Genomic DNA, 25,973 nt, shown 5'->3' on the forward strand with positions numbered 1-25,973 from the left:
TATGTCTAAAAATGACTTAACTGTTACTTAAAAGACAATTACTTATATAAAAACATGTCTCTGCTAGCTTCTAAGCTTTGCAAAAGCATTTGTTTCTTATGTGCAGTTCAATAATTTAGGTGTCAAGATTTTTCATTTTAGTTTAAGTAGCCCAAGCTGCCAGTTGCTTGAAGTCATCATCTTCCTCTGCCCTCCTGGAAGATGCTGGAACGTAAAAGTGAGGAAAATCAGTCATCGGTGTCATTTACATAGAAACCAGGTAGGAACTGAATGTAAAATGTGTTGATGTACACAAATCAAGTAGAAGTAAGCACTGAAAGCAGCAAGCCCGGCAAGCGTTTTGGGGACCTGTGTGAATTCAGGTCACAGGAGGGTAACAGACCTGCTCGAGATCGGTGCACAGAGGACGGCATGCTTGCCTTCCTACTGGGCTGTGCTGGGAGGGAAGAAGAAGGCACATGTGGGAGCTCCATGTTTGTCATCTTCTTATTTAGTTCCTCCTGTTCCAATTCCTCCAGCTCTGCCAGCAGCTCATCCTGAACACCGGAGAAAGAAAGAATTATTTCCTATAGTTCAAGAGTCAGGAAAGCATCCTCGCCTTGAAGGCTACACAAAAAGAGCCATGGTCAATTTGACCTTCAGGCCGTATTTTTTTAATATCTTCTTAAAATTAATTTATTCATATTACATCTCAATTGTTATCCCATCCCTTGTATCCTCCCATTCCTCCCTCCCTCCCATTTCCCCCTCCCCCCCTCCCCTAGGATTGTGACTGAGGGGGACTTCCTCCCCCTGTATATGCTCATAAGGTATCAAGTCTCTTCTTTATAGCCTGTAATCCTTCCTCTGAGTGCCACCAGGTCTCCCCATCCAGGGGACGTGGTCAAATATGGTGCACCCAAGTTTGTATGAAAGTCAGTCCCTACTCTCCACCCTCCACTCAACTGTGGAGACTGTCCTGTCCATTGGTTAGATCTGGGTAGGGGTTCGAAGTTTACTGCACGTATTGTCCTTGGCTGGTACCTCAGGCCATATTTTGCCAATCCCTTATGTACATGAGTATTTTGCCTGCACGTGTATGAGTGTACCATATGTATACTGATGGCCACAGAGATCAGGAGAGGATATCAGATCCCTCAGAACTGGCAGTATGGATGATTTTGATCCACTCTGAATGCTAAGAATAGAACCAAGCTTCTCTGCAAATGCAACAAGTGCTCTGAACCTCTCTCTGGCCCATCTCTTAAGCCCCAGATTGCTACCATTTTCTAACACTATTTCCTGAGACTCGTGGGACACATCTTCACTTGTTAGACTCATCCTCCATCACATGACATAGAAACAGGAAGCTGTGCTCTTCTGTCTCCGTGGAATGTGGCTAACGCCATACTCATCCTGGACATGTGTGGCTTGGCTGGAACCACTGACAGTCTCACTGTGGGCACCACCAATGTAACTACAGTCTTCCTGGGCTGTGGGACTGAATAGTGTGAATGGATGGGAGTGTAAATGACGCCACTCCACGATTACACACTTCCTTGTTTTATAGGCTGAGTACAGCCACAGAGCACAATCCATCTGCTGCCTGGAGAGTGACACCGTCTGCTGCATTTGGCCCGACATGAGAGCTCACAATCCCTCACATTGAGACTATTTATTCTCCACCCATTACAAGTCAATAACTTTACATAATCACGTGCTGTTCTCTCTTCTTCCTTAATAGCTGAAAACCTAATTAAGAAGCTGTTTCCCAAACGAGTCATCTTTCCCTAGAAATCAGCTACTAACACCCCATTTCCTGCCTGGAAAACTCACTTCCTATATATATCATTTATCTGCTAATCAGTGAACAAATTGTCTGCATCACGTGATAGGAAGTTGCTGCCCTGCATGGCAGCCACAGGACCACACTCTGTAGTGTTGCACCCACCTCATCAAAGCCGTCGGCAAACTGAACCCTTTGAGAAAATGCCTCGGAGATTTCCTGGGCAATGTCCTGCTGCTCTGTTATATCCTGCATCAAGTCATCGATCTTGTTTAGATCCCTGGGAAACATTTTGATAGGGTTTTAGAATTTCACCCGACACTTAACGAATCTTGCCTTAACTCCATATGAAAACCAGTTAATTTCAGATATACTCATTAGGTATTTCAGCAACATAACAAAAATTCCTGGTCCATCGTTCATCAGTGTAAACAAACAAACAAACAAACAAACAACTAACTTACATGTCAAAAAAAATTGGTAATACTATACAATCACATGTAGTTTCAATATTACCTTCTACCTTCAAGAATCACTTGAAATAAGGTAATTGTGTGATTAATATTGTTTGTAGATCAGTTCGGGAAGTGCACGCGGCAGAGAGAGCACATGAGGTGCCACCCGACGGAGATGCAAGGCAGCTCTCACTTTAAACGGGAGAATCACTTTCTTTTCTTTTCTTTTCTTTTAGTGTATATTAAAATTTATTGGGGTGTTATGAGGGGAAAGATTTCCAGGAGGTCCAGGTAATGGAGAAAGCTTGAACACTGTTAAGTTAACCTCTTGGTCACATGCATTTCCCCTCACCACCATCATTATGCTAAGAGAATCACTTTCTGTAGCACAGTAGTTCTGGAATGCTGACTCCTTGAAGGTCTTTCTGTGTAGGCAATGCGTGGCAGGGAACTAAAGACAGCAGGACTTGAGCCAGAATGCCCTCAACTGAGCTCACAACCTCCGCAAAAGAAGCCAGGCAAGTCCAGGCTCAGGACAGCTGCTTCAAAGTTAATCTTCCAGGTGGACAGGTCCGGCTCGATCTTGTTTTTGTAACAGTGTTTCTGAATCATTCCTCCAACTCAGAAACTAGGCCAAGTCGATTAAGTAGAAGAGAAGCAACAGTGTCCTCCAGTATTAAGTAACCTCAGCTTGGAAAGTTTGAGCCCAGTTTCTCAGACTTTACCATACCAAAACTGAGAACTTCCACATACTCTCATATGTAATCAAAAAGAATTCTTTTGTCATTTCCCTCCCACCCTCTATGCTCAATCCTTATTAGGGTTGCAGTAAATGTATTTATTAAAGGGAGTTCAAGACATGTATGACCGAAGTTTGGGACTATGACTGAACATCTGTCCAGAAGAGCATTATCGTCTGATGCTAGTAAGGGAGCCGGAGACAAAGCTGACGTTGCACTCCACTCCAGTCAGCACTCAGCTTACCACAACTGTTGGGGACCGGGAGTCCAGCCATGCACAAACCGATCTCTGAGGTGCCAGAACGGCAGCTGCTTGATGAATTACCAAGGCAAGAAGATGTTCTTAAGGAAATTTCACAACCCTGGCCGTTACTGTTGCCTCGTCCCATTCTCTGGAACAGTGTGTGTTCCTCTTACACTCTTTTGGACAGAACCGTCCCTAATCAGTTCTGCATTCTCCACTGACTGAGTGCCCACTGTGTGTCAGGAACCGTGCTAGGACATTAAGTAAGAACTTACAGGTGAGGACACTGAGTTGGGAGAAAGTCATTTGCCAGGGTATGTGGCAACTGTGAAAGTGGGATTACAGCCAAAACAAAACAAAAGCAAAAACAAAACTATAAACCCTGATCCTGGCCAGGGGAACTCGGTTAAAAACAAAGGTCTAATCTCTGTCTTGGTTGAGGGATGCTGGGTTTCTGCAAGCTCTTGAGTAGCTTCTAGCTAGATGACTATGATGCTCACCAAAGTTTGGCAATCACCATCCTACAGTTCTCACAACCTCATGACGTTGGCATTGTTAATGGTCTTCACAGGTGGGACTTCATAAAGGAACCGAGAAATATTAAAAGGAAAATTTCTATCACGTTTTTCCCTCCAATTTTTAAAAGAATTCTGTCACTGTAAGTTTGAAACTACCTCTGAGAGAGCAATCAACTCAACACGCTGAAGAGTGACCCAGCCCTATCAAGGTCATCATACAACCTCAAAGGCTTTCCCCAACGTTGACTATGAGGAGGCCGAGTCACTCACATGCTTTCATGAACTGCTTTCATGGCCTTGGCTGCAAAGCCCATGTTCCGTAAGACCTCGGTGTTGGTGTGCGAGTTCTCTAGCGCCTCTCGCTGGAACTCGATGGTGGAAAGGGTGCCGTCAATCTGAGTAAGCTGCTTCTCAAACCTCTTCTTCCTCTTCAGGGCCTGCAAAGCAGCTACATCAGGAAGAAATCAAGGGTTGTATCAGGAGAAAAAACAGCCTCAGACCATGCATGATGCATGGACTCAGAATAGTTGACATCTGAAGACAGAGAGCATATTAGACAATTCGGAGGGTGCATGTCACTCCATCGCCACCAGCCCCTCTCTCTCAAACACCTTCCAAACACCTGGTAAATGTAAGAGGTTAGGAAGTCAACTTTCCTATTCACTAAGTAAGCCACAGAAACATTGGTGCTAATGATTTCATAAGGTAATGATTACATGTTCTTTGGTAATAGTAATACTATACATCCTCTTTGAGAAGGGTCAAAATAAAACAGACCTAAATACAAATGTTCTTTCTTCTGCTCATACAAAGACCAGAAAACATTCTTAACTGATCTGTGCATCCTGTACATCTTATCCCTTTATAAGTTTAGGACTGTTTAATTCTTATGAAAAATAATATATATTTTCAGAACAAAAGAACTGGACACTGGTGGCACTGGATCAGACATGACAGGATTCATCCTCCAGGATGCTGGGACATGTATCCAGTGTGTTCAAACCTCACTGCTGCTCATCAAAGCCTGCTCCCAGGGGAGCTTTGAAGAAAGCTGCTGATCTCAATTGGTCCAGCATTTCAGACTGTCCCAAACAGGACCTCTATTTAAGCCTAGAATTTCTCAACATTTAGAGACTGAACCACAAATGTTATTGCTAGCTTACTAAACCATTTCTCCCAATTTTATTTGGGCCCTCATAAAGACATTCTTTGCCCCCAAATCAGCGAGAAGCAACCACAAGAAGAACAATGCCCCATTTCCCTTAAGGGGGGTGGATAGGTTTTTGGCTGTTTTCTTGGGCTATGGATATTTACTGTCATTGGAAACTGGTTATAAATTATTAATAGTCTTATTCAGAGAAAAAACAAAGTTAGACTCAGGGATTTCTCTCTCTCTCTCTCTCTCTCTCTCTCTCTCTCTCTCTCTCTCTCTCTCCTCTTTCTTAGGTACAGAGATGGGGGTTGAAAAGAGAAAAGGACAGCTGGGCATGGTGGCGCATGCCTTTAATCCCAGCACTCAGGAGGCAGAGGCAGGTGGACTGCTGTGAGCTCAAGGCCAGCCTGGTCTACAAATCAAGTCCAGGACAGCCAAGGCTACACAGAGAAACCCTGTCTTGAAAAACAAAACAAACAAACAACAACAAAAAGAAAAAAGAAAGGGAAATATAAAAAATATATACAGATGATAGGACAAAAAGTAAATTATTTAATCTACTCCTCAATTTAAGGCTTTAATTGCTACTCTCAAATAGGTTAGTTCTAATTCATTGGTATGAAAATTTGTATATTGAAGCAAAAATAAGTTTAACTTTTAAAATTCAAATTTAAGGTTATCTTTTACACACATTATATACTGATTAGTGGATGGTTAATCAAATTCATGATCATGTCAAATACTAATCTAATTTAGTACAGGAATATACATTCTAGGTTTAATAGATAGATATGATTCTATAGATAAATTATATAAAAATAAATAGATAAGGTCTTCAACAACCTCAGAGACCAACAGAATGTGGCATTTTAAAATGTTTCTTATTACTTTAAGGATTCTTTGATGACAGATCAACTCCATATAGCACCCAACCTACCTAAACGAAGCTGTTGAGCATCAAATAACCTCCTTTTGGAGATGGCCTCAAATGTGGCAAGCAAGCCACCTGAGCCAAGAAATGCTCTCATTTCTACCACAGACAGAATTCTGCCTAAAATGGGCAAGCATGGATGCAGGCTGAGTCGACTGCCAAACTCTGCCAAGACAGGGTAAGCAAGTCTTTAATAATTCCTGCTTCAAAAATATGTTTGTCAGACATACTGGGCCAAAAGGCTGAAGATAATGCTCCAGTGTAATAGAAAGTTAACAACCGTCTCTTGTCATTTTTTTCATTTTGGAAGCTGCTAACCTGCACTTCCTGTTTACTCAGGCAATTAATTTTATTCCTTCTCAAGTCTCTGATGGGGTTGAAGACTAGATTATTATAGTTTTACAGTTAATTCTAGTTGTTTGGGAATTTTAAAAATGTTTTAAAGTCTAGATAGATGTTTTAGGCTAATAAGTTGATAGAAAATAACTTAGGTACAAAATGTTAAACTGCCATAGATAGAAAAAATAATATTTTCCCCTAAGTTGGACTGGACATTGCAATTGCAAATATTACCTAATAGTTTTCATAACCATTCCATAATTATTATTATTATATATTTGTTTATTATTGAAAGAAAATGAGCCTTTTATTAGACTTAAAAGGGGACATATTGGCATAATGTTCCTGTGGACTGTGTACAGTTTACCCTTGTTCATTCAAATGTTGATTTCTCAACCCCACTCTCTGGTTTCAATCCAGACATTGCTTGCATTGTGATACTTACTCTAAATGTCTTCTGTCTTAAGTTTGTGTAAACTTAAGATAGTTTACACACTATTTGTCCTCTGTATTACCAATAAAAACCAACTAGCCAATGCTGAGCAACAACAGATAATAGGGTGGGACATCCTGGTTCAGTGAAGGGGGAGGAAAAAAGCAGAAAGGACAGGAAGGGTACACATGGAGAGGACTGGGAAACGCCAGGAGAAATGAGCCAGACCTAGGATATGAGTAGAAAGCAAGTATAATGTGGGAAATCTAGATGGAGTAAATATTGGTCAGTATTGTGTCTAGGCTAATTAAATATATCCTAGTCTCTGTGTGTGGTTATTTGTGTACATGTATATACCTGGTTAAGGAGGAACCACTGATTTTCTTTCTTTCTTTCTTTCTTTCTTTCTTTCTTTCTTTCTTTCTTCCTTCCTTCTTTCCTTCCTTCCTTCCTTTCTTTCCTTTGGATTTTCTTAAAAGAATAAATCAATATCAAATATTAATAATCATTTCAAAAGAAAGTCAGTGAAGTCTTTTTTATTTCTGGTGCGTGGGGTTCAGGCAAGCTTGTGGGCACAGGTCCACATTCTTTTCATAACCACAGAGTACAGGGATGGCCCTGACTCTGCAGAGGGCCACCCACAGACTGGAGTGGCACTGTTTCTTGCAGTCCACATGCCTGGTGCTGCTGAGGGTGGCACAGGCATTCTAGCTGATGGAGATCCTCAGGTGGGAAGTGTCTGGCTGCCAGCAGCCTGATCTCCATCTCATGGCCACTACACTCCTTTGAGGCTGGCTGTGGGCTCCACTCTCACAGTCTTGCAGTGAATCCATTGTAGCACATGAAGTTGCAGGCCTTCATATTACTGGTGCCAGTACTGCGCCATCGTCTTCTTCTCTTGAGCAGGAAGTTCCATAAGACCATCCATTGCTGATGAGCGGGCATGGCAGCAGCTCTTCCCGCTATGGTGGCTGGGTACTTTTATATTGTAGACCCAGGTCTTCTTTCAGCTTGAAAACAACGTTCCCTATTATATCCTTTGTCCCTTCTGTTATTTCTATGTGCTTTCTTCTGAAACCAGTATTTGTTGTTATTTAATTAGCTACACTTTGCCCACTTAGTGAACATTCTCTTTCTGTGTTTCTCTCTTTTGAAATCCCTGTAAGTCTCAGTACTGACTCGTTGGCTCTGTCCTTGAGTCCACTAATTAACATCTCTGTATTTTTGTTAGTTCCAGGATGCCCTCCTGACTTTGTTTTCTAGATCCCTAGCTTATCTTCAGGTCTATTCATTTCTGCTGATTTTTTTTTAATATTTTATTTGTTGTGGGATGGGTTAGTTTGCTTTTCAGTTTTATAGCCCATACTTGGCAGTCAGTTCTATAGAAAATGAATCTCTGTAGATTTTTGAACATGATTAAAGGGACATAAGTTACCAAAGTATATAGCTTGCTTGTTGACCTCTCATCTTCATTAAATTATCTGAACAAAAATATAGAGAGTGGATATGGAACATTCCGTATTCCTCTAACCTTGACAGCTCTATTGAGCCTGGTATCAATGTGCACTTCTAAGGCCTACTCTCCCTTGTGTCAAAGTTGCTTAAGAATAGTCACAGTGTATTCTGGCATCACTATCTCCTTGGTAACAGAACACCTCTCCTTTTCCTCAACATGCTTCTTTGCAGGAGACTTTCTGAGCTTTTAGAGATAGAGTCTCCTGTGGTCCAGGCTGGCCCTCAACTCCTGATGCCCATGATGCTGCCATCTGTGGTGACATTAGTACATACCGTCACATCAATGGTGTCTTTACCTCCTAAGAACATGTTCTAGTTTTCTAGTTGCTGACTAGGATGGCAGATTATTCTTGCCAGAATGATGCAATAGCCTCTTCAATCCTCCGGCATGCAAACACAAGTTTGATTTTTTACAACCTTTTATTCCTTGAGTTCTCTCTCTCTACTGGGAGCAGCATTGTTTGCTTTGTTTATTTGCCTTCCCTCAGAATTCTTATCTTCTACAAGTTGAGTTCGTATTTGTATATTTAAAGATTAGAGAACAGTATACTGTGTGTGTTGTTATGAAAAAAATAGCTCCCTGAGAAGGCCATAGTCCCACGCATGCGCGGGAGGAAGGGCCTTGCTTTCCTTCCAAGGGCTAGAGATTCCTGCCATTGTATTAAAGGCTTTTCTCTGGGTTTGTGATGTTTTCAATTTCCTTGCAAATGCTAATGTTCTTCCCTGCCCTCCCTGCTCCCTGCCTGTCTGCCCAACTAGAGGCTGAGATCTCCTTAGGATCTGCTGTCTTGTTCCTTTTTTGGTGCAACGTTCACATTTGGAGCCCTTGATGAAGAGCATCTACATTTTAATTACAGAACAGGTCTTATTTATATAACCTCTTCTTTAGGGAATATCTAAAACTACTTTTTAAGTTAATTGGTCTAAAGTCCTTATTATAAGTAAGACTAAGCACATAATGACCCGACTGGATAAGGGTCTCTCTGTGCACAAGGAGAATGGTCAGATGACCCTTTTTGTCACTCTGCCCATGGACTCTGCACCACTGTTGACCTATGACACTGGCCTGTGGTCGTTGGCAAAGTCTGTCCCACCCCGCCTAACCTATGCCTAATTATAAGCCCTTTGCAAAACGATAGAGCTCCTTATGACCCTATTTCCTCAGGACCTGCTCCAGTTGCTGATATATAGTCAACAAAATACACAGCAAAAACTAAGCATTTCTCTATATTCCAGTGCGGTGGTTTGAATAAGAATGGCCCATGAGTGCATATATTTGGATACTTAGTCACCACAGAAGGGAACTGTTTAAAAGGATTAGAAGGATTAGGAAGTATGGCTTTGTTGGAGAAAGTGTGTCATTGGGGGCTGGCTCTGAGGTTGCGAAAGCCCACAACAGGCCCAGTTTCTTTTCTCTGTCTGTCTGTCTGTCTCTCTCTCTGTCTGTCTCTGTCTCTCTCTCTCTCTCTTCTCTCTCTCTCGTGACATATTGAACACTCACCTACTTCTCCAGCTCCGTGTCTGCATGCATGCTCCCAGGCTCCCCATCATGCTAACAATGGACTGAACCTCTGAAAGTTTAAGCAAGCCCCCAATTAAATGCTTTATTTTATAAGAATTGCCTTAGTCACGGTACCTCATCACAGCAGTAGAATAGTGACTACAACAGCCAGACTGAGGTTAAGTGAATTACGAGACGTGTGGCATTTAATCCTTACAGAATACCAAGAGAAAGCAATATTGCTAGCTTTACAGGAGGTGCGATGAGCAAGTACTAGCTGAACAACACTACAACTTGCTGGAGCTGTATTACAGCGCAACACCATGGAAAATATATCGCCCAACCTTATATACTGCTTGTGTTTTATGTCGTAACTAAATTAATAGTTACCTACATAACAGCCCCAATTAGTGAGTTTGTGCACATTATTTGTAATCACATGGACAAACTGTCCATTGCCTGTAGGCTGCCTTCTGACATGAGCACAACATGACCAAACATTTCCATCTCTCCATGGGCACAACAAGCAGTGCTGCTCAGCAGAGTACCCTGAGAAGCCAAACTCCAAGTGTACACCTCTACACATGCGGTCTTATCAGCATAGATCGATGCCTATTGAAAATTCAGGAACATGTACAGTCCCAAAGGTGGTCTTCATTCTCTAAAGAAATACTTAAGTTCTCCACTAAGAAATAGGACATGTTTACTATTTAATAAAAATCAGCATATTACTCTTGAAAGTCAACCAACACCATCGGTACAGGAGAAGCTTTGTGATCAGTGCCGATGATTTAGTCCTACCTCACCGCGTACTAGCCTGGGTGTATATTAACCTAGATGCAGTGTAACCATCTCTGTCCTTGCTAATGCTCCTCTCCCAGATAACAAGCACCACACCCAGAGGACAGCAGAACCGTGTGCCCTGCAGCCTGTGCTTTCAAGTCTCTGGCTTTATATAAATTGAATAGGATTTTCACAGAAAAAGACATCTGGCTATTAGGCATTAGACTAAATAAATACGGGGAATGTCCACTGTGGTGTCTAAATATTGAGATGTAGATAGCTGTGCTCATTTGCTTCACAAGTCATCAGAATCTCACAGACGCACGACACAGCACCCAGCTTCGCACATGTTATTCATCAGACATTATTTTATCTGTGCCTGTGTTCATGTGCCGCTTCACGGACGTGGAGGTCAGAGGACAGCTTCCAACAGTCAGCTCTCATCTTCTAGCTTGTTGAGGCAAGATCTCTCTCTCTCTCTCTCTCTCTCTCTCTCTCTCTCTCTCTCTCTCTCCCTCTGATAGTGCGCAGCAGAGTCAGGCAGGATAGCTGGCTCACCTGACTTCCCTGCCCCTGCTTCACGCTCTAACACAGAGGCAGCTGCATGGTAAATGCTTAAGCCAACATACGTTTTCTTGTTTTCAAAAACATTTGGGAGAAATGTGGAAAAACTCATCTCAACTCCACACTCTAATTCCCGATTCTGAAATCTACAGGTTGGCCTAAACCAGAATCTCAAACTTAGAAGTCAACAAGGAGTGAAAATAGGTGAAGCAGAGAGAAAGCTATTTAAAAGGGCAGCTTTGGTTTTGCTCCTATGAGAGGATAAAAATATTCTGTATGATGATAATAATACTAATAATTATAGGGCCAGGATGGCGAGACATGTCACTGGACATGAGCCTCCAGCTCAGAACACCAAGAGGAAGAGGTGGGGCACAATGACGTGGGAGGACAGCCATGTCTTAGCAAGCGTAGCACAGCTGGCTCCACCCACTGAGGCCATGCAGCCGTGTGTTCCAAAGACGCAAGGCATCTAAATGTACATTCAAAATTGAAATTTGAATTGTTTTTCTTAAGCCTGCGTAAATAAACCCAAAAACTTCTGCATGGTTGAATCTGATCCCAAGACACTTGAAAACCACTGTCGCTTTTTCCTCCCACTTTAACACTTCTCACAGTTGTTAAGAAAAGAGCTGTCAGTTCCTAAAAGCCAAGAAGTACAAGTCTCTCCATGAAGTGGCAAGGCCACTGATACACCTGAGTGACCTTAACTTTGGTTCCCAGTGAGCAATCTGAGAGAGAAACAGCTGCTTTTTCTCAGAGGCAAACAAGTGCTACAAATCCAGCATTACTCTGATTCAGCAAAGGACACTTTCAGAACCTTGTAATTTAACTCACTTTGAAAGCATAATTCAATGCTTTCCAATCTTCCAATGCCCTGCATGTGCTGGGGAACAGCTGGGGAGACCTGGACAACATTCTTTCTACAACAAAGGCATCTATTGTAGTCTCTTCCGGGTGAGAAACAGCCAAGGTTTGTCTCCTTCCTTAACAGTGATGTACTCTCAGCTCAGGAGCTGTGGAACAGTGTGCCCTGTAAGTAAGTACACTGCTAACAGGATGCCTGCTGGAACATTTCAACCATTCACTAAGCCAAAAGGGAAGAATTATCCACACAATCCAAAATTCAACCAGACCTGTAAGATACCAGTCTACCATGTCACCAAAGGAGGAAGGTTTTCCACAATCAATGTCACATAATTCAAGATAGCAGACAGAATTGTCTATATTATAAGTAATATATCTGCACTTTAAAGGGTAGTCTATTCCCCTTGGACCAAGGTGTATAAATGAGGCCATTGTTAAACCATAAGAACCTTGGAGAGGCTGACAAAATCAGCAAACACAGACACTGCCTACCTACAAAGAAAGGAGTTTTTGTCTGTTTCTAAAGTATACACAAGAATGTGAGAGCCTTTCTCTTGCCCAGTAGTAGGTGATGGATTTGAAAGAAGAAATGAACAATGAGGCTCCAAAGTCTCAGCTAAGTTATGAGTGTGCTTAAGAGACAGGCATCATACACAACTGGCTAAGTCATCTTCGTTTCTTACTGGAAAGTCTTGTGACCGTGCTTTATTAGGGAATCTTAGTATAAGCCCTGTTCTTACACAAACGCAAATTATCCATTAGGAAATGCCTCCTTGAGTGGTACATGCTTTAGTTCCCACAATACAGTTTAAACAGTTCTGTTCAAACTCATAGGTTATAATCAAAGCAGCAAAGGAAACAGTATGCATTTTAAGACTTTTCCCCAGGATCATCTCACATTGTGAATTCCCCTGGACTTTTACATGTTCAAAACAACGTTCTTTTTTTCATTTATGTCAGTCTCCTAACTACATACTGAGTATACACCACATGCTAGGCTCTGAAGGACAAAGAAATAAGGTGACAATTTCTGGAAGGTAAGACATGAAATGGGCACTTAAACACATATTCCTCATTCCATAAGCCATACGTATTTATCATGGTTGGGTGGGGCTCAATGAGAGGATTGTGAAGTCCTCTGGAGGCCCTGTGGAAAACCAAGGAAGTGGCATTTGTTACTATTACGTAATGTACACTGTGCCCGTGAGTACTAACGTGCATAATCTACAATTGGACTCTGGTGGTAGAGAAGATATAAAGGAAAAAAATAAGAGAGATTTACAGGGTATAGTGGGCACATGGATATTTCAAAGCCCTGGACACATATACTTAACACGAGATCAATAAAATACATCAAAGCCCTATGCGCACGTACTCAACATGCTGATCGATAAAACGCGTGACTTCTGGCCGGTGCAAGCTACAGACCGAGGTGAACTTTCTGGCTTGGATATATCTTAAAGCTAACAGCAAATCACACCAGCGGCTTCCTGTGTACAACCTCCATGTTCTCAAAGGTCTCCCCAGTAGTAAATGTCATAAAGAGGGTAAACAGTGATGTGTGGGATTGTGTAACGGGAGGGCAGACAAAAAAAAAAGAATGAAACTGGAAAGCTAAATGAAGAGCAGTATTCTGAGGAAGGAGCACTGGGAACTGGTCTGGTCTGTAAGCAAGTCACTAACTAACTGAGCCACGTTTTGCGTTTCAAAATATAGGCGATTGACTAATATCACGCAGTATAAACAATTAAAAAGCCAGGCTGATCAGTATTTCCTTCCTTCTTCCGGAGGGCTGGGGGAGAGAGCACTAATGGACCAAGAAACTGGAAATTATCTTCTGATAAAAATGTAGCTTCTGTCCTCATTCTAAAGATGAGACCGTTTTTGCACCAAAGTACCATGGAAGAGAATATTAGAGAAGGTAAATCTATGAGGGGGAAATATCATGATTCAAAAGCTTACATTATGACGTAAGCACAGAAGATAAATTCCAAATGCTCAGTAAAATTCTCAGTGCTTACAAGTAATTTCTTCAAAGGTCAATTACCAAGCAGATGAAGTACTCAGTTATTAGAGCGACATACAAACAATACTCATTAAAATGTACTTGATATTCTTTGTAAAAAGCCAATTAATTGTTTGACTCTGGGCAGAGTACATAACTAACTGGAAGTGTTTATTTTTATTTGTTACTGGTGTTATTTATAACCTCACAAATTAGCAAACTTTATGAATCAGTTGTGATTTAAAATGTAGGGGAAATGTGTGGGTATGAAAGGAGAGGATATTAACAGGAAGTCTCAGGAACAGCAACCGTGCTTACCTTTCCAGGGGAGACATTCTCACAGATGTAATTTATTTGGCACATATAACATGTTTTATGTAATTATTTAATATGGTCCCCTACTGTAATTTCAAAATGTATCATGAGGAATTAAGAGTTTTAAAAACCCAAAATGTTTATCGAGTACTTGATTAAAATTTTTTTCCAGCAGGGTCTGGAGAGATGGCTCAGTGGTTAAGGGCCCTGCCTGTTCTTCAAGAAGGCCAGGGTTCAGTTCCCAGCACCTACATGTCAACTCACGACTGTCTGTAACTCCAGATACAGATGCTCCAATGCCACCTTCTGGCCTCTGAAAACACAGGTCATGTGGTGCACAGGCAAAAATAACTGTGCATATAAAATAAAAATAAGTTATAATAATTATAATAATAAATTTATGCTACTAAATTTTTATTCAAGCCTCGTATAAATATATAAACTCTATTTTATTTATGTCAGATATTAAATTTTAATTGTCTATACCAAGAATTTAGCTTCTTTTTTTTTTTTTTTTTTTTTGCAAATGTCCTAAATTGTTTATCGGGTATGAGTTTCACAATCATTACGTGTATTAGCAGTAAGGGTGGAGCTGGAGGGTATTGCGCTTTCTCCAGGATGAACGGCGTGAGACACCAATAGTGTGATGGAACTTGTGACCCTTTCCAAGACCACGGCTCCTGTGGCCAACAGATGTCAGCCCTCGCATCTCTCTGTGTTTGTGGACTGGCTTGGTGATCCACGGAGTGTCAGGATTTCTTCTGATAACCTTATGAGATGGATCAATGAGGATAACCTCAAAAAATTTATATGTGGAATATTCACCAACCCAGTAAGAATCCCTGACTCTCAAAGCCCCACAATGGCATCCAGATCTCTCCTCAGCAGCATACTGAAGGCTTAGCACAAATTATAGCTGGTTAGCACCATGATGGAGAGGCTTGCCGTAAGTTGCACCCTTAGGAACTGGGCGTGTGCAGCCACCACAGTGGACACGAATCCTGTAAATCCTATAAATGGTATAACCTTGTGCCTTACATACAAGGCTTAGTGTTGGGGAGCCCTGTGCAGAGCAGAGAGCTAGCGCTATTGGCAGCAGCGGACCCGCAGAAGAAAGGGCATCTCATCTCATCAGACTGCTACTTCCTCTAAATATCCTGGACGTATTTGGGGGGTGGGGGTGGGAGAGGTGGTTGGAGACAGGGTTTCTTTGTGCAGCCTTGGCTGCCCTAGGCTCACTTTGTAGACCAGGATGGCCTCGAACTCACAGGGATCCACCTGCCTCTGCCTCAGCCTCTGACTGCTGGGATTAAAGGCACACTGCACATTTCCCCCCACCCCCCACCCTCGATCTTGGCACCAGATGACTGCAGCCATAGGAAAGGTAGAAAGAAGCCTTTCTCTCACAGTCTCTTTTATGGCCCCTCCCACATGTCCAAGAATTTAACTTCTTTTTTTTTAATTTTTTTTATTTACTTATTATTATGTATACAGCACTCTGCGTGTACACCTGCAGGCCAGGAGAGGGCCTTATATCACATTATAGATGGTTGTGAGCCACCATATGGTTGCTGGGAATTGAACTCGGGACCTCCAGAAGAGCAGTCGGTGCTCTTAACTGCTGAGCCATCTCTCCAGCCCCAAGAATTTAACTTCTAATGTAAGATTTTCAATTCGAACAGAGAATGACTACCTTTTCTTTGCCTGTAATTTGAAAGATCACTGTCCTTGCATTCTTGCTTGCTTGTTTTCTCTCCTGAACAGTAATTAATGAGAGACCAGAAGAATTAAAATTGGATTTTAGAGCTACTGGGGCAAAGTTTAAGGAACAGGCCTTCAGGCCTGAGCCAATCAGGGGACAGCAGGTAAATAACTAACTAATGTTCCCAAAAGTTAAACAAAAGAAGCAATCAGGAAATGGCTCATTTATGTATTACCCTCGCTTTCCTCCCTTTTGTCTCCTTTCTAAACTTTAAAACCAATTGTGTGTTTGTTAGAACTTCTACCAAATAATAGTCAGAAAAAGAGAAACTAAAACCAAACAAACCAAAATAGTTTCTACTAAATGTATAGAGCTTTACTAAGGCAAAGATCTCAGGAATATGATTTTTTTTTTAAATCCCCAATGTTATCTGTTATTTTAAGTATCCATGTATTGTCATCCCTTATAAGCAGATTTACATGTAGATGATTCAAAAAAAAAAAAAAAAAAAAAAAGGAAAAACACTGTGGCGGTTTACATAACAATGACCCTCATAGGCTCACCTATTTGAGTGTTTGGTTTCACAGTTAGTGGGGCTGGTCAGAAAGTATTAGGAAGTGTGGTCTTTTAAAGGAGATGTCTTACTGGGAGTAACTTTAAGATTTCAAAATCCTACATCAGGCCCAATCTTGCCCTCTCTGTGTCTTGCCTGTGGGTGAGGATATAAGGTCTCAGCTACTGGTCTAGCAGGATGCCTGTCTGAGTGCCTGCCTGTCACCATGCACCTAACCATGATACCCTCTGAAACTGTAAGCAAGCCCCCAGTTAAATGATTTCTTCTATAAAGTGCCTTGTTCATGGTGTCGCTTTACAGCAATGGACTAGTAATTATGATAAACACAAAATAAATCACGTATGCCCCGTCAAAACTGACCTACGAAGCAAGAATCATAAACTCAAAAGAACTGAGCATTGGCCACCTTGCCTTAAAGGCCACTGATTAGAATATACTTTTCTTCTCTGTTGTGAGATGGTCTAGTATACATACTTTGGAATGCCCACAACACAGCAGCAACACTAAGTATCCCCATGAATAGCTCGCAGTGCCTCTGTCACAGCTTCCCAAAGGTGTTCATGGCTTACCATCATGGTATAGTCATACATTTTCTACTAACTTACTTGGCTAAATCAATAAAATGAAAACAATCAAATAAAAGAAAACTATAAAAATTTATGTCACACATATTTTCTAAGACTTTGGAAAATCATAGCAATTGTTAGAAACCGATATGACTTCCAAATGTAAAAATGATTAAACTAATCTCATGGTTTCTTTTCTTGGTGGCTTAGTGGTGCAGGGGAAAGCCAGAGGCCACCCGTGGGCCTTCTAACCCAACCCACAGAATCATCCAGAAACAGCTGAGCACTTCAATTCTGTCATTCATGCTCAGTCACTTAGAACAGAATCTTCTGGGGCGTCACTGTACAAAGCTCCCCAGTGGATCTGAGGATGCTAACATATTATCAGTCCATAAACCTGCATCTGCAAACCACAGCTGTGTGGTGCTATTTTAGGTTTGGAAACATAATTTACAAAGTATGTTGGGTATGACTTAAAAAAAAAAAAAAAAGAACAGAAATAAGATGATAACAATGAAAACTATAGGTCAGTTGCTTCATATCTAGATGAATAAAAATCTTCTCAAGTATTGATCTGTCAAAAGGCCACCAAAACGCTCTGCTGAGCCTTAGATGAAACACGTTCCGACTCTGCAATGACCATCTTGGAATGAGGTCTCGGGCAGCATGCCATAGGGCCTTGGCCTTGCAACTGTCTTACCAGATATTTTAATAAACGTTTTATGTGATAACAAAAACATCTGATTGCGGCTGGCTTAACTAGATAAAATAGTTCACATAAAAGAGGAATTAAAATTTTTAATCCTAAAACAACTACAGATGTTATTTAATAAGAAAAGAATGTGAAGTGCTAAACATAAGCCTAATATACTGATTTAAAACAAGAAGAGGGGATGTTAATAAATGTGAAAACTCTGGTGGTCTCAATCAAAATGGCCCCCGTAGGCTCGTAGGGAATGGCACTACTCAGAGGTGTGCCCTAATTGGAGTAGGCATGGCCTAGTTGAAGGAAGTGTATCACTGGGAGTGGACTTCGAAGTTCTAGAAGCTTAAGCCAGGCCCTACATCACTCTCTCTTCTTGGCTCCCTCTCAAGCACCACGTGTGCCTGAGCTTCCTCATGCTTCTTGTCATGATGATAATGGAGCAAACTCTGAGCTGTAAGCCAGCCCCAATTAAATGCTTTCTTTTATAAGAGTTGCCGTGCTCTTCACAGCAATAGAAACCCTAAGACAAGATTTAAAATTTTTTATTTAGTATTCTCCCTGCTCCCCCATGTATATGTGTGTGTGTGTGTGCGCGCGCGCGCGCACGCGTGTGTGCGTGCGTGCACACGTGTGAGTGTGGGGGCACACATGCTATGTATGATGTGTATGCAGACGTCAGACAACTTTTCCAAGTTGGTTCTCTCCCTTCCATCCATGGGAAACCCTCTTACTTACTCGGGGGCAGGGAGGCACAAACAAACAAACAAAAAAATTTTTTAAAAAGTTAAAAAAAAAAAACCCAACAAAACAAAACAAACCGCAAACCTTTTATCCATGCAGCACAGTATGTAAGCATGTGTCTAAGAGTTTAAGTTTTATAGTCCTTGTCAGGGACTAGAGGGACATGGAGAGAGGGGAAAGTGAGAAGTTTTTAAATAACAGCTTAAGTGGATATGGTTCTCAGGGCTCATATGGATTCTTGAGGTCAGCCCACTGCAGAATGAGTGTCCAAGTGGAGCTTCTGGGGTGGGACGGGGGCAGGGGCAGGGGCAGCTGACTGTGAAGTAACACCTTGCATGGATACTAGTTAATGCTCTAGTTATACAACCCAGTGTTCTCCAGGAGCTAGCTCACTGAGAGGAGCACAAAAGAGTCTGACAACCGGAAGCCAAAAAACAAAACAAAACACCCTGATAATGGCTGCTGAGTATGGGATAAGTCTGAGATCTTCCATAGTCTAATGGAATCCTGGAACCATAAGACCCAGATGCTAGCCAAGCCATGGAGTCGAGCCAAGTGCCCACCAACAGATCAACAGATAGAGAAAATGTAAGACGCACAGTGGGCCTGTCAGCATCCCGTCACTGTGATGTTGGAAAACCAACCTAAAGGAGGAATGTTCAGATGCTGTTCCTGGTCCACAGTCCATTACTTAGGGCCTGCAGCACAGCTGAACATTATGGCAAAGGAGCAGGTGACCAAGAGTCGGATCACTTCATGACAACCAGTGAGCAGGGAATGAAGGGAGAGATAAAGAGGACAAGACAGAACTCCCAAGTATCCAGCCTCTTCAATGATATCCCAGTATAGACAACGATTATCTTCCAACAGCCAATCAAATTATGTCCCATCAGCTCATAAGTCTACTGAGAAGGTCAGAGAACTAAAGACAGAAAAGGTCCCAAAAGCGCCGGGCACGGTGGCACACGCCTTTAATCCCAGCACTCTGAGAGGCAGAGGCAGGTGGATCGCTGTGAGTTCGAGGCCAGCCTGGTCTACAAAGTAAGTCCAGGACAACCAAGGCTACACAGAGAAACCCTGTCTCAAAAAACCAAAAACCAAAAACAAAAACAAGCAAACAAACAAAAAAACCAAAAAGGGTCCCAAAAGCCCACTTCTACACATTGCTAAAATGAGGACCAAACCTTTAACATGTGGCAATTGGGCAATATTCTAAATATAAATGACATATATGCCATAGACTGTTGCCATACAGAAGAGTGAAATTTTTGTTGCATGCTGACAAATGGACTGGACTAAAAGATTTCATGTTAAGCAAAATAAACCTTAAGCCAAAAGAATTATCCCATATTTCCACTCATATACAGAAACAAAACAAATGGGTTGAGTGTAGAAAGGGGACTCTTAGAGATAGGGAAAAAAACTGGGGAGAAGTTAGGGAAAAAGAGGATAGGCTTATCAAAATCGATTTATGTATATATAAATGTATATACAGAAATGCCACAGTGAAACCTATTAATTTGTTGTTTTTTTTTTTTTAAGATTTATTTATTCAGTATACAATGTTCTGCATGTAACACCTTCAGGTCAGAAGAGGAAACCAGACTTCATTGTAGATGGTTGTGAGCCATCATGTGGTTGCTGGGAATTGAACTCGGCATCTTTGGAAGAGCAGGCAATGCTCTTAACCTCTGAGCCATCTCTCCAGCCCTTAATTTGTAGTTAATATGCATTATTACTATTAATAATAAAATTCAGAGGGACAGTATGAATTTCCTTAAGAGGCTAACACAGGGTGTTAATGAGGTCCTGTGAGAAACTCCTGAACCATTTCTTCTGGAGTAAACAGAGGGCATGGGAAGACGATTATTTCTGATCCAGGTCCCTGAATGACAGCCAAAGAAGAAACAATGGAAAGACAACATTTAGTGGCTCACTGAATAACAAGTCATAGGTTCTTGAGCTTAGTGTCAGACAGAATCACTGTGTGTGCTCCAAATTCAGAGTGTGGAATCTACCAAGCAGCTCCTGAATTAGACTCTCCAGGGGGCACCTGGGAGTGAGCATTTTACTAAGCATCCAGACAGAAGCCCAATGGCACTGTCCAAGAGCCACATGCCTTCCCCGTGGTCCTGCAATTTACGCTGTCCCACTTTCCCTGAGTTGTGTGTTTGCTCTCACTGCACTGGCCTTCAGCCAGCTCACTCTTCCGCAGCTTTTACAGAAAAGTCCTCCCAGTCCCCACTGTGCGAGGTAGAAGAAATGGTCAAAGACAACTATACTGAAAAATTATATCAACAGCAGTGAGGGCTCCTCCCACTGAGATAAGTGTGGGGTGTGAACACAATTCCACTCCATCAGTCCCAGTGCACTAGACACTGCTCCATTACACACACACACACACACACACACACACACACACACACACACACACACCCTTGGTAGAGCATGGCTGCCTCCAGACTCAAAAGCAAAAATCAACCTTGTCTACTCACAACCCAGGCTCCAAAGTAAATTAACTTGTTTTCATAGAGGACTCAGCCTTGGAAACTCATTTCCCCAAACAGACCTTTGAGGAAAAGAGCGGATGGCTCTAGCTGCCCATTTCAACCGCAATCATGCATAGTGCCACTGAAGAGGTATTTTGCCCAAGTCAGCTTACCTTCTTTTCTATCAAGGTCTATAGCCCTTTTCTATCAAGGTCGATAACCCTGACTGGATCCACACCTTACATACTTGAAATTCCTGCTCCAATTGTGTGATTTCAGGCCCTGGACAAGATAAGCAGCAGAGCCAGGAGGAGTTAGGAGAAGCCACAAAGGCATTAAGCTGGGAAGCACTCACCCACTCTGAGGGTCCCAGTACCCTGTCCCAGGGCATGTATTTCACCAGCCTCTCTCTAGGCCCAGCATAGCAAGCCAGCCTTAGCACCAGAACCGTCTTCAGCGCAAGGGAAATGAGGAGGGTGAGGGAAGGAGGAGTTGGAGAAGTGACTGATGTTCTCAAACATATGAAAGACATGGAGACTCATTCAATGCGACTCTGGAAGGCAACACATGAGCCAATTTCAACTTCAAAAGAGTTGTTACAGGCCAGGGGCTGACATTTACAGAGCTATGAATGCTTTAGACAGTGATGTTGCTCATCCACACAGCTCTGAGTGTCTGTGTTCTCTCTGTCATGTGAGAGGTAGCTCGTAAGCCAACTGACTGGTCTGTGGACAACAGAGCTGCCAGGCCACAGTGAGGACCCTAAATCAAAGCAGGGCTGACTGCTCCAAAGCTCAGGCTCTGAACTACAGCCCAAGGACTCTGGGTCAGATTACAACAACTAAATTTAGCAAAATCCCCAGCCATTTTTCTGAGATGTTATTAAAAAAACAAAAACAAACAAAAAAAAAAAAACTCAAGAAGAAATAAGAACAGACACCTCTTTGGAGGGTTGCCAAACTCACGTGTCAGCATGGGTTTGAAGTATGCTAAGACACCTCAGCTTCTGAGTCTACTGGCCTGGAGCATCAGGAGTTAGGTTGCTTACCCTATCTCAAGGAAGCATACAAGTATCCATCGCTCCTGGGTCCTATGATGGAGAGAGGACCCAGGAAGCCAGGAAGAGGAAGAGACCTGGATTTTCAACCTCATTAAGAGTAGAAAATTACAGTGGACTTAGATTTCCCACCCAGAACTGGGCAGAAGGGAAGAATAAACAGGAAGCCCTTTCTTGAAAACCTGATACCCGAGTTCAGTTCCAAGCAGCTAGATCGGCATCTCTGGGGGCAGGACCCTGGTGTCCAGGTGACTCCAAGAAACAAGCAGGATGGATGATGCACTGTTCTAGGTGATACAGCAAAGAAGTAGGTAAAGAATTAAGTGATGGATAATAATAAGTATGCTTTTGCCCAAAACAGATAGCTAGATATAAAGCAAGAGTTGCAGCTACCTGAATAAGCTTCATTTAAACATCTCTGGCCTCCCAAAGTTTTTAATTAAATTATAAATCTTGCTCCATCTGTTTACTCTTTGGGACTATGAGGTCCTTGACTTTTGCAGTACCAGAGATGCTTCAGAGCCCTTTTGGATGTGTTGCATCCTTACTCTTTCTGGTATGTGGCAAGGATAACTTCTAGAGAAGTGTGGGGTCAGAGGTCAGAGTTAGCTACTTCTCATTTCCTTGCTGCTAATTATAATTCAATAAATTTTCAGGAAAAATGGATCAGCATGTATGTTGTTCAACAGTAGTGCACCAGCAAAGCAATTTGTTTATCGGATTCGTGAGATCAGTGCAGCTCTAACTCTGTCCTTTGGGTGCTCTGGTACACCATGTTTGAAACACTCAGGGAGGCCATGACAGTGCCTGGAAGGTGCCCAATGGGAGGAACATTCCATCAAAATCCAGTTCGATCAGTGACATGAAGGAATACCTGATCTGAGATCCAACAGATACCATGCTGATATCTACTTACAGGTCGGAAAGAGTCCCTTCACCTGTTCAAACATGGGGCACACTGTAGTCAGTCTGCACATTTAGAGTATTTGTAATTACTCCAGTGAGGTCCATCTTTTGGCATGTCTTATTCTTATTTAGGAACAAGCCAGGAGTGGTGAAGCATGCCTTTAATGCCAGGTCGGGTAGTGCAGGGGCAGCAAATCCCTGAGTTCCAGGCCAGCCTCGACAGCCTGAACTACACTGATGCCCACTCAACTTAAGGACATTTGATTTAGTATTCAAAGAGCTGGTAAATTGGAGGGGCTGTTTTCTTCTTATTCTCTTTCTGGTGTCATCCAGAAACATAAATGAGAAATACCTCCTTGCCATGCCCTCTGCTTACTCCAAAAGAAACATCTCAGGAGCTTCTAGCGGGCCCTTTCTAGTACCCTGAATTAGTTCCTTAAGGAAGGTTCATATGGTTCTCATGATGCAAATTATTTGGCATTGTAGTTCAGAGATGGGCATTCAGAGCAGTCCTCCTCGCTTTGACTTATTGTCTTCACAGTCACATAGAGAAGTCCAGGTTTAAAAAAAAAAAAAAAGATAAGTAAATAAATTAAAGTTACTCCTTTCCATTGCTGTAGAGCCATTCAGGACTGAAGAACTAGCAGTTTCTGGTATAATACTACCTGGCCATTCAGCTACGATGCTTGGCACCTTAGGTGGCCCATCTATAGAAGTAAAGCTTCGACTGAAAACACACTGTATCGCTCCAACTGCAGTGTAAATTACAGCTAATCTACAGCAGCGTCACTGTGCAGCACAGGGACCTTTCAGTGCTCAGTAGTTCAGATCTTATTTTCCTATTGGTCTGAAAGTACTTTTAGCAGTGAACAGAAAGGAGGAGCCACTAAGTGTTCATGGAGGTCTATGGTTTGCTTGGGAGATGCAATGCCACTGACAGTGCTCCTAATGCACAGGCCTGTGACTTAATTCATTCCGTAGCTTATATTAAAGATGGTCTCATGCAAGCCAGCCTCTGCTTATCCCCAAGACCACTGGAACCCAGACCTGGGCTAACAACAGTGAACTCATGTACCTAAACGGCGATGAGTCCATTTTTGCTCCGATTGGTCGCTTGCTCACAGGTGCATCTGTAACTTCCCTGATTTAAGGAAACTGGGCTGGTACTCAGCATTCTCCTCAAATGTTTTGTCCTTGTTTACCATGTCAGCTTGTGGTACACCCTAGGGTGCATTTCTGGACACCAATGTAACCTTTATTATGTTACATTTCATTCTCTGAAAGCAAACCTCTACATTTTTACAAATTACTGCAAGCCGATGTTCAACTTCTCATTCGATCAGGCGAGTTACCACTGGAAACAAAGGAACACACAGTTCCAAGCAATGGACAAGTTGCCTGTGCCTTGGCAAACCCCCTGGAAGTCCTAAGAGTGCACAACTGAAGAGAAGGGTGGAGTCACAGCGTGACCACTGACTTTTTAGCCAGCTGTAATGGCATGGCCTCTGTTTAGAAAATGCCACCGCATAAGCTCCCAAAATAGCTTTCAACGTGGAATAAAAGTAAAAAAAACGAGTCCTTAACTCAGAGTCATACTGTCTTGTGGCAAAGGTGACAGACGATAGCAGAGAAGAATGAAGGAAATGTGGCCTTTCTGTGTGGATAACAAGAGCATGCGTATCAGGCCTGCTTTTATAAGAAGAGGTGGAGTCAAGGTCACCTCCTTGAGGCATCACTGCTTCTTTGCATTACACAAAAGAGTGTCATAAGGGTGAGCTAATTCTTCCCAGGGCTTCACTGTGACTAACCTGGACTGGGGGTGTGGCCCAGGGGTAAAGCACTTGTCTGGCATGCATGAGGCATTGGGTTCTGTCCTTGGTACCCCCAAGTCCATGGAAGGTGAGAAAGAAGAATGGGAAAAAGAAGATGGGCATGAGGAGGGGACTACTCCATCCCTCAACCCATTGATATGGGAAAGAAGCCAGACATAGGGTCACAAATATTCAGAGTTTGTCAGTAAGCAGAGTTGTTGCCCCTTCCAGTGCAGGGTCCTCACTGACCTGGGATTAACCACTAACCAGTTCATCTCCTCCCTGGGTTTTCAGGCACATCACCGGAGCACTATACTGCAGAAAGCAATGAACTCTGACAAAGAGCAAAAGGTTGGTTCAAGGTGTAACAGACTCACGAGCAGCCATTACTGACTCAAAGTCCTTTGTGTGCACTAAAAGCCAGTGATAGGAAACTTAATGTTTAATTCCTTCTGTTTTATAAGATTGCAACCGACCAACAGGCAAGTGAAGTTTTCAATAGAAGACGATAAACACGATAAACCAGACCCGACGGAACACCATTCACCAGAGATTTATTCACACAGAAGCTGCGTGTGTGACCTGAACACAAACATACAGGAGAAAATTGCTGTGTACAGTAAGACTGTCAACGGGGCTGAGCCAAGGGTGAAACTCAAGGGGGTGCCAGAGAAAGCACTCTCAAGTTAAACTTCCTTTGAATACAATGCTCTTACAACTCGAAACTGATGATGAGCAAAATATCACATAAAAAAGAATTTTAACAAAGAAGAACCATGAAAACCCAAGATAAAGAGAAAAATGACGAGGGATATTCATCTGGACTTTTAAAGTTTTGATTCCAGGCTCATCGGAGATTGATTAGGGTCATTTAGATATTACATACAAATATTGCTCAGGGCGATTACTGTAATTTTTGGCAGGTGCTGGCTCAGCTCAGCTCAATCACCAGGCCCTGGGGGTGGGGGTCAGGTCAGTTCCTAGAAAGGCAAACCAGCGGGCCTGGGGGTGGGGGGGGACGGGACTCAGGCCCCTAGCTGGAGATTGTCCCAGGATCTGGAAGTGGGTGAGAGCGGCTTGGTCTGGGACGCAGCTTACCTCGCTTGTTCTGGGAGCCGTGCTTCTTGGCGAGGGCGAGCTCCCTCTGGATTCGGTTCTCCAGGTACTCCTGCTTCTTGGCCAGCATCTCCTCGGTCTCCCGGAGGCGAGCCAGGGCCTCCTGGGGGCTGGGAGCCGCGCGGGCCCGGGAGGAGCGGGTCCCTTTAAAGAACTTGCCTAACTTGCTCATGGCTG

The 25,973-nt window shown here is 42.6% G+C and overlaps 1 protein-coding gene and 1 pseudogene across 1 annotated transcript; both read right to left on the bottom strand.

Annotated features, from left to right (window-relative positions):
• Chmp4c (charged multivesicular body protein 4C) lies at window positions 1–25,973 on the bottom strand. Its single transcript, XM_051158196.1, has 5 exons — window positions 25,779–25,973; window positions 3,993–4,170; window positions 1,931–2,045; window positions 383–536; window positions 1–204 (listed from the first exon to the last, which is right to left on the bottom strand). The coding sequence occupies exons 1-5, from the start codon at window positions 25,966–25,968 to the stop codon at window positions 143–145; spliced, it is 699 nt and encodes a 232-aa protein (XP_051014153.1). The 5' UTR covers window positions 25,969–25,973; the 3' UTR covers window positions 1–142.
• LOC127205637 (60S ribosomal protein L15-like) lies at window positions 14,661–15,300 on the bottom strand (annotated as a pseudogene).

This window comes from Acomys russatus, chromosome 2 (genome assembly GCF_903995435.1).
Source record: "Acomys russatus chromosome 2, mAcoRus1.1, whole genome shotgun sequence".
Classification (NCBI taxonomy): Eukaryota; Metazoa; Chordata; class Mammalia; order Rodentia; family Muridae; genus Acomys; species Acomys russatus.